Source organism: Egretta garzetta, unplaced genomic scaffold (assembly GCF_000687185.1).
Source record: "Egretta garzetta isolate BGI_Z169 unplaced genomic scaffold, ASM68718v1 scaffold278, whole genome shotgun sequence".
In the NCBI taxonomy this organism is placed as follows: domain Eukaryota; kingdom Metazoa; phylum Chordata; class Aves; order Pelecaniformes; family Ardeidae; genus Egretta; species Egretta garzetta.
In genome coordinates, this window is record NW_009260608.1 from 1,542,796 (window position 1) to 1,558,431 (window position 15,636).

Here is a 15,636-nt window from a genome sequence, read left to right on the forward strand (position 1 = left end):
AATGACTGTGTTGAGTGTTTTCCAATCTCTGTACTTGCACGTCAGCAATCTAGTGTTGTCAGAGTTAAGATGTCAGTACCTTGCAAGCTAATGCGATGCCATAAAACACAGTGGGAATTAGGTGAGATTATTTGCATCCAACGTACGTTAACTTAACTCAGATTCTGCTTTCAACCAGGCAAAATTCGATTGTTTTAGCCTATTTGAGAGCGTTCAAAGTAGAAGGGCAGCATACGAAATCCCCACCACCTCTAGAATAAAAAAGTTCATCATTGTGAACCTAAACAACTGAGATTCTCACAGTTCCTCACCTCTGTGTTTGCCGTCCAAGATTTTTTCTGAGGCAATTCCAGCTGCCATTTTTAAGTAGCCAAAAATGTTCTTTTGGTATAGGATAGCTCTAGTAAAATAAGCAATTCCTCAGGCCCCAAACGCATGGTTGAATTTTTAGACTATGTGCTTACAGTGGGACTGAGCCATGCTTTTATCAGAATCAACTTTTTACAGTATGAAGCGTATCCACACTTACTAAATTACAAAATGGTCCATTTCTTATTTTATGTAAAAAGTCCTTATGTCAGAAATACGTGACTGTTAAGCAGAGCGTGTTTGTGAGCATATCGTCTGTACTGGACACACGCCTTGCTCTTCAGCAAGAGGCAGCAAGGAGCAAACACGTTTCTTTTCTGGCTACTAAAGCCGTTCCGGAGCAAGTTCAGTGGGGTTTTGCCTAACTGAGGATGGACGCGTCAGTCTCATAGTTTTTATAGCATAATAGAAAACCAGTTATGTTGGCCTGTTCACAGCGCTGAGGTGAGAAACGTGAGTCAAATTTCTCTTCTGATTGTTATAAAGGTAAGCGCTGTCTTGTAAAACGCGAGGCAGTAAAACCCACATCCTGAAATAGCTCTGCAGAGCCCTAAAATGTCTAAGTTGGCCTGTTACAACTTCCAGGTCAGTCCAGTAGGCAAATCTGGTTTATGGTTTTTAAATAACATTTTAATCTTCATCTTCTTGTTGTATTACAGACTATGGACAAAGTGATGCAAAGCCATTTAATGAAATGTCATATAGTCGGCATGTCTAGTATTTGATTTACAGCACAAGACTGTTGAAGCTCTAATGATTTGGATTTCTTGCTAATCAAAAGATTTTTAGCTGGTTGAAAATGAATGGCTATATAAGCACTTGTCAGGCTATAAATATTCAAAAAATACGTCAGCGCTGTCCAGGTGATTTGTAGTAATTTTGTACCAACCACCTCTTGTTTCTGGTTTTTAGGGTGTGGTTTTAATCTGATAATTTCTCTTCCCAAAAGCAGGAACAAGAGACCAGCTATACTATACTGAGAGCCAAAGGCACCAATGTTACCATCAGTGGCCTCAAACCTGATACCACCTACGTCTTCCAAATTCGAGCCCGAACTGCAGCTGGATACGGGACAAACAGCCGCAAGTTTGAATTTGAAACCAGTCCAGATTGTATGTATTTGTTCAAATGGTTTAAACTGACATCCTGCCCAGTTTCTGACTGATTGGAATGGCTGCTTTCACTCCCTCTCTAGTTTAGTAAATGCAACTCATAACCATTTATGATGTGTCTTTCTGGGTAGCATTACTATATAACTTTATGTTTTATCACTAAACTTGAAACATGCCATAAGGAGTACACCGTGAATGTCACAGGTGGTGTTTTCTTCCACTCCCTGCCTGACCTCTGCCTTGTGCCAGAATCAATACCAGCCGAGGGAGGAAGTTTGATAGAAAACCGGATTCCCAGCCTCGTGTGGTTCCAGATTTTTGGCCTGAACCCTATGGACTATAAACCCTTGCTCCAAGAGAATTAGTATTATATTGAGCCATTGCTCCTGTGGGTCAGTGTGTCATTCTCCGGGTTGCTGCGAAGTGTAGCTGATGTCTCCTGCATAGCCTTGAGAAGAAACTACCGTGCACAGGCCAGGAAGGATGGTTGTTCAGTCGAGTGGCCGGTCAGGGAGTTGGGCAGCTTGCCTCCCTTCTCCTCTCTGTCACTCTGGCTCTGGGTGGCCTCGGGGAAGTTATTGACTGGTCCGACACTCCTTTTTCTTCTCTCTGTTGCCTAGATAATAACATTATTTAACTGATGACCTTATCGGTATTCTTTACAACTTCTGTTGTTATATCAGAAAGACTCTTAATAGAGCTCATCCTTTTAAATGTTACTTTCTCATCGCTTGTTACTATATATTAAATCAGACCTTTTATTTGCTAGAAGCTGATAGTGGCTTAATGCATCAAAAAGTCAGCCTTAGTTTAGTGACCCAGCGACCGATGTAGGCTGATGCTGCATTATCAAAGACTGTTTGCTTTTTAGAAGGTAGGGCTTTCACCAGAGACTCATATCTGCTGTTTGGAGTTATAACACAACTAAGGACTGTAATTTTGATACACTCTCAGAAGGCTTATTCACGTGCTCCTGATAAGGCTTGAGAACCCATGATGTAAAAAGTGCTCTGCTAAAAGCGACCAAAGTTTTAACCAAGAAGAGTACCATAAGCCAAATGGTCTTGCACTTGGCATCCATGTATTTTTGAGATATGTTATGTATTTCATCCCCACTTCTCCCTCCCCCACCTCAGCTCTTATTCTGAAAAGCAAACAAGCTTCTTTTCAAAAAGAAATAGTTACAAATTGCCGTTACGCTGACGTGTAGCTTTGTCATGCTGGATGAAACTGGAATTCAAGATAGGGCACACAAGTACAGCAAGGCGAAAAAAATCTGTTGCAGTGATAACAAATTTCTTAATTTAGAAGTTAATGAGTTTCCTCTGCAAAGTAATATTAAAAATAATAACAACAATAATGTAGCTGACCAAAAATGTGGAAGGTGACAGGAGGCAGTAGTGCACATCTCAATAGCAAGCATAGGGGTTACACAGACACCAGATCACATAACTTGATTCCTATTGCCAAATTATTGTAACTACACGAGTACCGTTGTAGGTCTGTAATAGGCAGAGGCTTCTTCCCAAGGGGAATGGTGTAACTCCGAGCAGTCACGCAGACAGGCTGTCCAATTTGTGGGGAGCAGGAGGCCTAACTTCCAGCTCCGTTGGGACAACTAATGCAAAGTATAGTGCTGCGGACCCGAATTCTGCTGTGCTCGGTGAAGTTGGATAGGTGTGTGCTGAAGGTGGTTCATCACACCTGGGATCTAAAGGTGTCCTGTCGTTGTGTGTCAGTCTAGCTCCATGCTTAGGGGCTGCAGGGAAGCATCCAATGTCAGGCAGAAAATAGCCCTTCTTTTCCCTATAGGCACTGATTAGCCATGGATAGTCCTTCCGCCTGCGTCTGTGTGCCCTGGCTTTTCACAGCCTTCACGGGGATACTGTCAAGCTTAACTGGGAAGCTTAATCCATTAAAGAGCTGGGATTTCTTGCCCATGAAAAACTCCTTACTGACCATGACAAAATATGTGTGTGTCATGGTATGTATGTTTGTATTTACATATATGTTTATGTATAAGTATCGGTTTAACAGCAGTTACTGTAATCAGCAAGAGTAAAAATCAGCAGCAGCAGAAACAACTTTGGTAAATTGTCAAAGATGGCCGGAGTCTTTTGTTTTCTTCCCTTGCATTTATTTGTCTGATGAAAAATGACTTCGTAGATTAAATACTTGGCAGGAGACCAAATGCTGTGTAGTGATGACTTAATCTGTCTGTTCCCTATACGAGTGTCAATTGTGATATAATCAGTCTTTTTTGTGTGGGGGGGGTTATTTATATATTTTTGTGTTAACTTTCCAGCATTCTCCATTTCCAGTGAGAATAGCCAGGTCGTAATGATTGCCATTTCAGCAGCGTTAGCCATTATTCTCCTCACAGTTGTGGTGTACGTCCTGATTGGGAGGTTAGTTTATCGTTATGGTTTGCACATTTACTCCCAGTTCCCTTTCCCCACGGGGCCTTGATGAGCATGGCAAATTGGTGTCGTCGGGCAGTAGCGTGGCTGGTTTGCACTTTCTCCTTTTTCTGCTGCCCAGGAGCTCCGAATACTACTTCGTGCTCGGTAATGAGCCTGCTAACGTTAGCAGCCCCAATCATGCAGCAGTTGTTAAAAAATGCTATAAACACATTCTTAGGCAATTGTAAAATTAAACTGTAGGGGTCAAAAATCAACAAATCCTCTCATTAGCCAATTTCCTCAAATTCCCTGAGAACATAACATGCCTCTATAGGGCACAGAGAATGTAAATATCATTAAACTTTCAAACAGGCATTTAATTGTGGAGGGAAAACATTTTATTATGTTTCCACCTGCAGTTAGCATATAAAATTCTCTATATTAATGTTTTTTCTCTGTTGCTTGTAGATTCTGTGGATACAAGAAGTCTAAGCATGGCACTGATGAGAAAAGACTACATTTTGGGAATGGCCACTGTAAGTTACTGAAGCCTTTTAATGCTTCTAGATCTGTCGAATTCATCCCCTAGATAACTGGTATTTTTCAATTAAAAAAAAAAAAAAAATTCATACCTCACTTAAATCAAGGTGAAATTGGGAAGAGAATTATCTCTTCTCTTGTGGGTAAGGAGATTTTCCCCAAACAATTATTCTTTGTTTCAAATTCTTTCATCTGTGTTCAGGTTAGTAATGAGCAAAACATCACTGTCTGTGTTCAAACAACGTGTGTGGTTAGCAATATGCTATTGATTCTGCTGTGCATTACTGAAATACAGTGTGTAACTTCACCTTCCTCATTATCAGCTGTATAAAGTCTATAGAAATGACTTTTTTTTTCCCAATGCAAAATACAAAACCGATGAAACCTGTCTTGATGACTACCGAAGGGACTGTGACAATTGCTTGCTTGACAAAATTGACCCACTAATAATTTAGTTTGGAATTATTCTAAGCATAGGCTGAAAAGTGATTTGGAGTAGTTTCTTAAATGAAGAATGACTACTGAACAAGTGTCTCACAAATTCATGGGATTTTGTTTAATCCAGCTCCATTTACAAACATTTTTTGTTCAAGTCCCAATTCCCCACTTGGGAGAATGAGTATGTCTGTGTTCAAAAGCCAAACCCAAAGCCTATCTATTTCTGATGTTTGTGTACCTATTTTTAATAAGGCTAAATGGGACTTTATTCATGGTTACTCTGAGTTGTTCGGCTGTGCCTTGTGATAGGAACAGCATGGAGCAAGGTCCCATCCAGGAGATTCTCAGGGGAAGTAGTGTTGATTTTCTGAGTCCGGGCACGTGTCCTGGCTACCAGGCAGAAGTAGCTTGCTATGGCCCGTGGTTGGAGCGGGATGTCGTCCTGCAGTATTTCAGCTCTTTTCTCATCCTGGATCCTATCTGCAGTGTGCGTAATCCTGAAGCACTTTTCCACAGGAGAGGGGCTCTGGACCATGAAGACTAGATCCATACCCTCTTTAAAATAGAAATAAATTAGTTTTGGAGCAGCGGAAGCTGAGGGAAGAGGAAGGTGAAAGTTTAACATTCCTGATCGGGAGTAGGGGGGGGGGGATTCTTGGGTTTTTTAACACAGCATTTTGGACTTCTCTCATCCTTAAAAGGTGAAGATAACACCCTTCATAAACACAGAGACTGGGAATTCCTTTTTTTCACCCACAGAATTTGTGGTGTCTAATGAGCATGTTTTTACTAAAAAGCAGTAGTTTGTCTTTGAAACTGTTTCAGCTCCAGATAAATAATCCCACTACACCATGTAAACCATGTTGAACCATGTATTTCTATTGCTCAGCATGTTGTAAGGTTAACGTACATGGTGTTTTTTCACACAAGAGTGGCGCTGTACCATCTGCAAGAAAAGAGCTGTTGGTGCCATAATCAGATGCCTCCCCACCAAATATAATGGAATTAACATTTTAATGAGGGATTTACCTGCGGTAGTTGGAAATTAGAACGGCTTCCTAATCCCCGTGACAATGGAGTAACTGTTCTCTGACCGTTCATATTATTACTCTTTTAAGTTTGGAGCCCCTCCTTATCTCCAGAGGGCCGTGAGCATGCATATCCACAACACGTGTGCTCCTTCCCCTGCACTGTCAGGGGATGAATAGGCAAGCCCTAACAGTGGGTGTGCTTCGTGCAGCCCAACAACCCCTAACCAACGAGTCTCAAAAAAATCCGTATGGTTACATGTGGCCCATAGAATTAATGCTTCATCATCCAGATTTAATGAGGTTATAAAATAAAAGCAGCTAGTAAAGAAAGTGTCACAGACAAATAACAGGTCAGAATTTGCTCTCCTTACTCCCACACAATGGAAAGTTGCAATCGCTATTCTTAAACATGTCAGTGCTGTTAAATTCCTGTGGATTAAATTGCTTTTAATTTGGCTTTAGATATTTATGTACTGTTTTCTGAGTAGTGCCATGCTGATTCACTGCGTAGTAAGAACAGACCCAATCATGGACCTGGTATTTCTGTTAGAAATTCTTGAAAATTATTTATTGATTTTGCAGATGTTTGTCTGTTAGGATTCGTATGTATGTACGTGTGTGGCTGTTGAAACTTTATTCTACTAAATTACAGGCTTTCTCAAAAAATAAGCAAATTGCCCCTATGAACTAAAAAAGGGTGAAGTGACTTCCATGGCTGTCGTAAACTTTCAGCATCTTAAATACAGCAGCTGGTTTATTTCAGTCAGTTTATTCCGAATTACTTTAAAAAAGGCTCCAGCCATGAACTATTCCCTACAGCCTTATTACAAATCCTATAATATTACTTCAAAGGAGCAAAAATGTTTCACCTCCTCAGATCCTCTCCCTTTGCCTTCTTTGGCTAGGCCCTTTTATTTTTTTGCTACCTTTAGGGCAATTCATGCTGTTAAAATGAAAATGTAAATTATTATGTTTGCACAGAATGAGCTGTAAAGTAGTACAGCTTAACACATGTGCACGTGTTTATTATCTGTTTTTCATGACAGAACCCAGTTACTATACAGGCTGCCCTTAATTATTGGTGTGAAGGGATTATTCTCCTTGCAGCCACCATCACCTGATCTTGGGAACCTCTGGGGTCAGCATTAAAAATCTGCAGCCAAAAACCCCACAGTGCAGAAGCTTTTAATTGTTGTTATTTTTATTGGGGGCATGGGGGAGCCTGTAATGTACATTTAGCATGGACGGGAAGGAGCATTTACAAGATTTTTAACCAACAGCAATATACAGCCAATTACTTTTTGTTTTACTTGCAAGTAATTCTGTAATCATCAGGCCCTTGAAGGAAACACAGTCGGCATTTAACGCCACGCACACGCAGCCCTTGTGTTAAGGGCATGGCTCTTAGTTTGCATTGTTTTCGAGGCAATTAGGTTGGGAACTCAGTTTTATCATTTCTTTGTCAATTCTGAGGCCAATAAATCCCCATAAAATTTATTATTTTTTTTTACGTACACTTGGGATTGTTTGACAAAACAATGGCGTGCTCTAACTAACGGTCCGAAGGTATTTTTTTTCCCATCTGTGTAACCTCAGCAAAAAAGGTTTAACTGTTCTAGCAGTCGACAAATTGATGCAGTATAATAATGCCAAGCTGGAGAGGATATTCCTGAGCGGGTTAAGGCAGCGCTTGTAGGAGGAGTTAATATCTTTTACAAGACCAGCTGGTACAGTTAGCAAAAGTTTGAATACTTGTTCAGGAATGCAGGTTTTGTGTCAGAAGCAGAAAACTTCAAGCTGGAGGTAATGGTTATTTCACTTTTTGTTAACAAACGGTCTTTGTGCTCCAAAATGAACACAGAGGCGGGCACACAAGGTACTGGGTACAAGCACAAGCAGGGCCTTGAGCCGGGGAGGAGGAATGAGGCTGTGCTTTGCCTTCAGCATCTTTGCTGGAGAGAAAGGTTGGGAATTATCATGTGTTCCTCTGACCCCCAGTCCTGCTGGAGGAAGAGATGTGGAGAGCTTGAAACTGCCCTTAAAATCCTTCAGTCATTTGAACTAGTGCTTGCCCCGGGCAAACAGAACAATCCCTGGCCAGGAAACCATAGAGGGGGGCAAAATAATAACATGGATGTTAGGGTAACGGAGCACTAGAACCAGACTTCAAAAAGAACAACTGGCTGCCATCCTTGTATGTACTAGCAGAGGGATTGAGGCAGAGGTGCATTTGTTCACGTATAATTTTCCTTGCTTTTACATCTCCTTGGAGGATTCGGAAAGAAAAAGGTTGAGTTAATATGCTCTCCTTAAAATATTCCTAAGAACTTTTCAGGTTGACTGTAGCATCACCCATTTTGTTCCTTGCCTCTTTGTTGTTACCTTGAAAGGGACAATATAAGGCAGCATCTAAATGTAGCAAGCAGGGAGGGGTGGGTAGTATTTTAATGTTTGAAAAGCAGTTAAATATGGCAAGTGCAGATATATTTAAAATTGATTTTCAGATTTCTGTGCAACAACATTAGTGTCTCTGGTTTCACTCTATATTAAGATTCCTGAAGACCCATCAAAAGCGGCTTGATTTGAAGAAGCAGTATACCTTTTTCTTCTATTGATTTGTTTTCTACTGTCTCGTGAGCTTTCTTTAGAAAGATTAATTAAGTCTAAGTAACATTTTCTCTCTCTCTTTGTTTTTACACAGTAAAACTCCCAGGCCTGAGAACATATGTAGATCCGCATACATATGAGGATCCCAATCAAGCCGTGCATGAATTTGCCAAGGAACTAGATGCTTCTAATATATCCATTGATAAAGTAGTTGGAGCAGGTAATGACCATCAGATCTGTTGAATTAAAGATAGCTTTTTGCTGTATATACTGTTTTACGTCTTTGGGTTCATACTTGCGACTGGAAAGAAAATGTTCTAAAGTCTTCAAATTAGTAGGCCATATTCACAACTGACTTTGGTGCATATGAAAAGTTAAGGGCACACGCTTCTAATTTTTTCCCCAAAGAAAGCAGATAGCAAGACAGTTTTTCAAAGGACACCCTTCAGCCCACACTTGGACGCAGCACTGTTGGGAGTGAAAAGAGAGCTCAGCCTCACTTCCATATTTCTCTTTAAAATCTGTCAGCACAGAAAATGGTATCAGCTGCGAAGGCATTTTCTTTTTTTCCCTTAAAAGTACCGTTGACTGTTATGCCTTGGGTGAAACCGTAAACTCATTTCATACCAGTCACCGTGCATCCATCAGACTGCAATGACCTTTGGTCATCGGATTGATTTTGGTCACTGCTTTGGATTTGAATTATCGATTTAGGAGGAAAGGGTTGTCTGTCTGATAACTGATTGTCTGAGCCATACAGATGGCATAGATTGTTGGGTTTACAGAAAACAAACTGTCGAAATGAGCAGATTTTGTAGCAGAGGAGCAGATTACAGAAAGTCTCGTCACACTGAGTTGTCCATGTTGCAGTGCAGCGCGCAGTTCCTGACAAGATGCGTGCTCGTTCCTTGAAGTGAAGTGGCAGATTGTCTCGTTGAGTCAGAAGATCGTGAAGTGTTAGCTTTCCTGCTAAATTAAAACATTTGTGCGAAGTACTATTGATTTTTAATCCATTGAAAATTACTAGTTCTTTTATTATTGATTTTTTGCTTCTTTCTAAATTTACTGTTTGAAATAAAATCATGAGATGTGAGAGAGACAGACTCCTAGTGTACAGCAAAAGATTTTTATTTGGAAGAAAACTGTAGAACCAAGCTACTGTACTCAGTGCATCTCCTGAAGCACCCAGTGAAAAGGAACAGTATTCATTCTCTCTTACTGCAGATATTCAACTGCTCGTATGAAGTTAGGTTATTTTCTGCAAAGGTAGAATTTTTGTTCCTTGCTGGTTTTGATTTTGGCCCACAAGAGTGCACTGTTCTCCATCATCTTCAGTCAAGGCAGCAAAGCTCTGCTCACTGCACATAATAGAGAATTAATATGGGGATAGAGAAGGGGGTTACTGAAAAGCTAAGTCCAAGAACAGTATGTTTCCTTATAGGACTTTCCGGAGCCTTTGTTCACAAATGTAAGCTTTCTAAACTTGGGCTGTATGCAGTACATGAATCTAGAAAACAGATTGATAAGAATCAATGATATGTCATATTTTATAGCTCATTGTTCTAACCTATTTTTAATCATGAGAATGAGAGGTAAACCAAAATTTGCCAAGGGCGGCCTCTGAAAATGGAGGAAGAGTTTTCTGAGAGGCTTCAAAAAAGGGGTATGTCCTAAAAGAGTCGAGTAGTTTAAAAATAAGTCCCTTTGCTCCACTCCAATGAAAGTGACAGTGGGTTCCTGCAGGTCCTCTACCCTGAAGCTTGGACTCAAGATATAATAAAGCCATTTGTTGGAGACCATGACTCAGCTTCGTGTAGCCTTAGCATTTCCCATTAGCAGTTGCCAGAGGTGCCAACAGGAATAGCCAGGCAGGGAAAAACAGCTGAAAAACCAGGCTACAGAGTGCTGGGAGCTTCCAAAATGCATTTGTAGCATCACTTTACGCTGCTGTCACATTCAGTGTGTGGTAGCTTTTGCGTTTGGAGCAAGTGCCTTCGAGGCTGCTTCTGCAGGAACACGTCTTTCCTCCCCAAAAGCAGAGAGGCATTTCCTGTTTCTTTCTTGAGTCAATGACTTATTTGACTGAATGACTTGGTCTTTTCATGCCCTTCTCCTGTACAAATTCAAGTGTGAATGAAATTATTAAAAGACAGTGATCTGAGAAGAAGGGATTTATTTAACTGCATTGAAATGTGACGTAAGTAATGAGACCTTCAAGTCAGGCAAGTAATCTTGATATTCAAAGGTACTTTTCCAAGTAGTTTTTCACAGCTTTAGCCAGAAGTCTCTGAGAACAGAGGGCAGCTCACATAGCTTTGAAAACATTACCCAAATGCAATAAGGAAATACTTTTGTCCAAAAGAACCTCAAGAAAAACACAAGGGATTTTAGTGGGAGGCTAAGCATAAGAAAACTGAGGTCAGGAGCCACTTTTTCAGATTTTTCTTTACAGTAATTCTTTCTTTTAAAACAACTCACTTGTTTTTATGGATCCAGTTCAGCAAACCACTTAAGAAGTTTAAATCCAACTGGATAGCAAGAGAATACTACAGAAAGTACTTTCTTGATTTGGGATAGATTTAAGTATGCGCTTTGCTGAACGCGAGAGCAAGCGTTTGCTTTTCTTTTAAAGTTTAAACATACTTGCAGCATAATAACATCTTGTTGATCGAAGTATTTCTAAAATTTAGAGGCTACCTGTCCATGAGGTTACTGTGAAGGTTTGCAGTGTCTCAGTGGGGGCTTGTAGAACATTGCCGAGGTTCATGAGGTTTACGAGACGTTCAGCTTGGGTGCCTCTCCAACTCTGAGGGAGTTCTGCGCTTAGCAGTACAATCATGATTTAGAACACAGCAAAGTAAAGGGAATAGCTAATTTTACAGAGTCATCTTTTACTTGTCCCCTGGGTCTAAATGCACAGCAAATGCCATTCACTGATGCACTAAGTAGCCTATTTAAAAAGAAATTAAGATCTCCTGAAGAGAGATCTTTATATCATGAACAGCCCTCCTAATAATATCTATTTGCTTTCCACATATAAATAGACATATCAGTCTGCAGGGCAGGTTATACAATGTTTATGTGTGTAGCATAATTAAAAATAAACACTTCAGAAGGGCTTTACATGAAAAGCCATCAACCTCATCTCTTAAAATTGGTGCCAAGTTTTCCACCTTCCAGCTCGAACACAAGTCCTTATTCGTCCTAAACAATATCTGATGATATCTGGTCCATTTCTTACTGGGACCATATAATGATGATTTTCAGGAAAAAGATGTAGTATAACTGCATGTCGCCATGGATGTTGACCAGATAGACTTACGTAGCGTCCATACTGCCCGGTATGTGAAAGAACAAGAGGTTAACGTAGCTGAGCTGCCCAGTGAGCTTTTTCCAGTGAAACTGTTGTCCAAGAAAGTAAACCCATTTTATATTGATGGACAACAGTAAGCTCCATTGCTATGAAGGGTCCAACTTTTAGTCTGTTGCAGCATCCACTGGCCTCGAGGCACTTGTGGAATCCAATTAATCACCCAAGTTCTAAATTGTGCAGCCATGGCTAAATGGGACTGTGTTGATGGACATTAGCCGTAACCTTTTCCTTCCCAAAAGTCAAACAAATATCAGATATACGATTCAGGTCAGAAATGAAGGATGGATTGCTGGACTGCTTGCTGAAATCATAGCTACATTCTCCATTGACAGTAACTGAACAATAGTTTTAAGAGATTAGCTTGTTACAGTTTTTTGGACGATTAAAACATGGAGAAAAGGGAATATGAAACTGCACATTACAGGGTTTATTTCAAGCACTTTTTTCCCCTCCTTTCTGCTTTCAAGATGTGGTTTGGTCTTCCTCTGTGGTACTCCGACAGTATTGAGCTGGGGTTAGTATTTGAACTGAAGCGGTGTTTGCTCTTGGTAAAGTATACTGGTAATTTTGGCTTGCAGAGGTTTAATATTTTTAATTAAGAAGTCTGAACAGCACTCAACACCCAGTAGTTGCTAGTAATACATTAAAAGCACAGTACCATGCCTAGAGGATGAAGCAGCTCAGCAGCAGCTGGTGATAAGATCACTTCTATGTTGTTGACTCACACCTAGCCTGGGTTAGCAACAGAGAAAAGGTCAAAAGGTCATTGCCCTATGACACATTTGTTCAGCTTTTTTGGTTAAATTGGCTGTCTAACAGAGAAACCTTAGAAAATAAAGCTGAAAAGTGACCTCAAGAGGTCATTAAGTCCACACCTTTGCCCAAACCAGAACTCATTAGGTACCATTCTTGACAGATGCTTATTCTTTACAATCTCTAAGATAAAAGAGTTTATAGCCTCCCTAAAAAAATCTTTTGTACTGTCCAAGTGTCCTTACTTTAGAATTATTTTCCTGATCTAACTGACCTTTATTGTAATTTGCAACTATTCTTTGGTTTGCCTCTTGTGTGTAGAAAAAGGAATTGGAGTCCATCCTATTTATAACCGTAACTTTGATAAGTCCAAACTGTTGTCATGTGTCTCTCTTCGCATTCCTTGTTGTTTGTAAATACCACCAATTCCTTGAGCTTTGAACATGAACACACAGCCCTTAACTTTTAAGATCCCAGTCATTGTTATTACACCTTTTATCATTCCCGAATTGCAGTGCCACAGACGCGACATGGACTCTAATGCCAGCCATAGCAGTGGCAGGTCGATGAAAGAATAATTTCAGTTTGCAGATAAACGGGCTGAATGTAATACCTAAAATGAATCCCACGTGGCATCACATCTGAAGTCAATGGTGAAGGGTTGTCAATCCATCGCACATTACTGATCACTGAATCTATGAAAAGCAACGTGATTTAAATTTGCCTATTAAAAATATCTTTCTTAATGCGGGTTTTGGTCATTTTTAGTTTTCACAGATGTTGCTTAATGTAAACAATCAGCTGCAGAGATAAATAAAGAATCATTGCGGATAAATGAGCTCCAAGAGCCTTTGCTCTTTAGAGGCACAGTAATGCTATTGTGTTTAGCATTGTTACACATTAAGTTGGGAAAAGCTCACATATGTAAGTAGTATAATTACCCTTTCCATGATGTTTCAGAGACAAATAAAAACAAAATTCCCAGTCTGCATAAGAATGATGCCAGCTAGATTTAGTTTTATAGGGTTTGTTTGTTTCCAAGTCAAACTTTCTATACAAGGCAACTTGACAAAATATGGCCTATGAGGGGCTATTTATATTTAGATCTCGTGTATTTTGACAAAAGAACCTGATTAGGCATGTACTGTTAGAAAATGAGTGTTAAGGCCCTCCAGCAACACCCTCTAGTTTCTTGAAAGAAAAAAACTCACAAAGCAAAACACCTTTCTTTCCTTCTCTGTTCAGTAAAGCATTTTCCTTGTCTTTAAATACAAATAATCATGTGGGGTAATTCTTGCCATCATATTTCTTCTATATTTTATCCATTCTCTGGTTTTATTGTATTTTTCATTATTTCAATTATTTTGTCATTAAAACAAGGAGACAAAAAGTTGCTATGGTAATTTTGGCTGGAATGTTGTATGTGCAGTTTATTATATTCTATGAAATCTAAGATGGGGGTTGGATAATTGGGAATAAAAAGTCAGTTGCTGCTCAAATGTTTTTTAAGATACTGAAACTTCCTTATATGCTTTATGTAATCATTAGGTAAATACAGAAATTTTCAAGTGAGATGTTTTCTTCCAGCAATTTGTCAACATATTCAATACTTGCTCACTTGAATGCAAAGATAACTTTCCCTGTGCAGTTGTCTTGGATATTACATAGCAAAGGATAAACCACCTTGTATAAACATAAACATGTAGTGATATCTGCCATTTTCTATTCAGGGATGTCACACAATATACAGTGGGCACTATATTCGTGGTGGACTATCAAGTTCTGCAGTCCCATAGTGACAGTATATATTTGCATGATCAGATCCATCTGAATAATGATAGAATAAAAATAATCTGTATGGATTTCTTTTTTGCTTTGCAGCTGTTTAGACAAATTCTTTTGTTATGGATTAACTTCTACTTTAATTGAAATAAATACAATAATTGGGAACTGTACTGTCTTTGTATGGCAGAAACGAAGACTATAATGTTCACAAGGATGCACGACTATACTGATACTTCTGCATTAATCAGTTAGCCCTCCTATTATTGTCTCAAAGTGCATCATCAACTGAAACAAAAAGGGAATTTTCTGGTGAGATTTATGCATTCCTCTGTAGTCACCTGGTTATGCAGTGTAAATAAGTGACATTATCCAATTTGACAGCTGGAGAGCCCAAGAAATGGTAAGTAGTTGTCCAAAGGCCTCCTTTGGAGCTTTGGTCTGTGGCCCACCAGTAAACATCACGCTTCAGGGACTTTTTGCTGAACGCTAAGCCTTCTTTCTTAAATCCCTATGAAATAACTACATTTCATCTTTTTTTATTTTTCCCCTTTTTTAGGGGAATTTGGAGAAGTGTGCAGTGGGCGCCTAAAGCTGCCTTCTAAAAAGGAAATTTCAGTGGCTATCAAAACCCTGAAGGTTGGCTACACAGAAAAACAGAGGCGGGACTTCCTGGGAGAAGCAAGCATCATGGGACAGTTTGACCACCCTAATATCATTCGATTAGAGGGAGTCGTCACTAAAAGTAAGATATGACGGGGGCATCTGTTTTGCATGGGGAGTGTCACGGGAGGTCCCTTCCACCCTAAATTGTTCTGTGATTCTCCGATCTTTCAAGGAAGAGCAAAAGCAAGTAAAAAAAAAAGAATCTACATTTATGCTTTGCAAACCCTTCCAGAAACATTTGTGTTATAACCCTGTTAATACGTACCAAATATCCTTCAAAAGGGAGAACAGCAGAAACACGTAGCTTGGCTTTTGCAGTGTATATTGTATTTCCTCAAAAGCAGGAAAAAAATTACCCACGTGCAAGCACCAGCTAAACCCGCAGTGATGGATCCGGTGAAGAATGGTGTCGGAGGCAATTGCCCGCAGTGCAGCTGCAGGACCTTCACTGCCTTGCTGCACTCAGGCTGCCGAGAACTGAAAAACCATACCACAGGTTAATGAGATGGGAAAAATTGGGAAATAAAAATGATCTGCTTGAAAAAAAATCTGAAGAACATGGA

General features: G+C 39.8%; 1 protein-coding gene across 2 annotated transcripts in view; it reads left to right on the plus strand.

Annotated features, from left to right (window-relative positions):
* The window catches only part of EPHA3 (EPH receptor A3), a 153,156-nt gene that overhangs the window by 102,166 nt on the left and 35,354 nt on the right, over positions 1-15,636 (plus strand). Inside the window, exons 5-9 of one of the 2 annotated variants that reach the window (XM_035900377.1) lie at positions 1,319-1,481; positions 3,787-3,889; positions 4,352-4,419; positions 8,594-8,719; positions 14,967-15,152. In XM_035900377.1, the coding sequence (XP_035756270.1) occupies positions 1,319-1,481; positions 3,787-3,889; positions 4,352-4,419; positions 8,594-8,719; positions 14,967-15,152 (646 nt within the window). The remainder of the gene's footprint in view (positions 1-1,318; positions 1,482-3,786; positions 3,890-4,351; positions 4,420-8,593; positions 8,720-14,966; positions 15,153-15,636) is intronic. The other variant, XM_035900378.1, reaches the window with a different exon arrangement.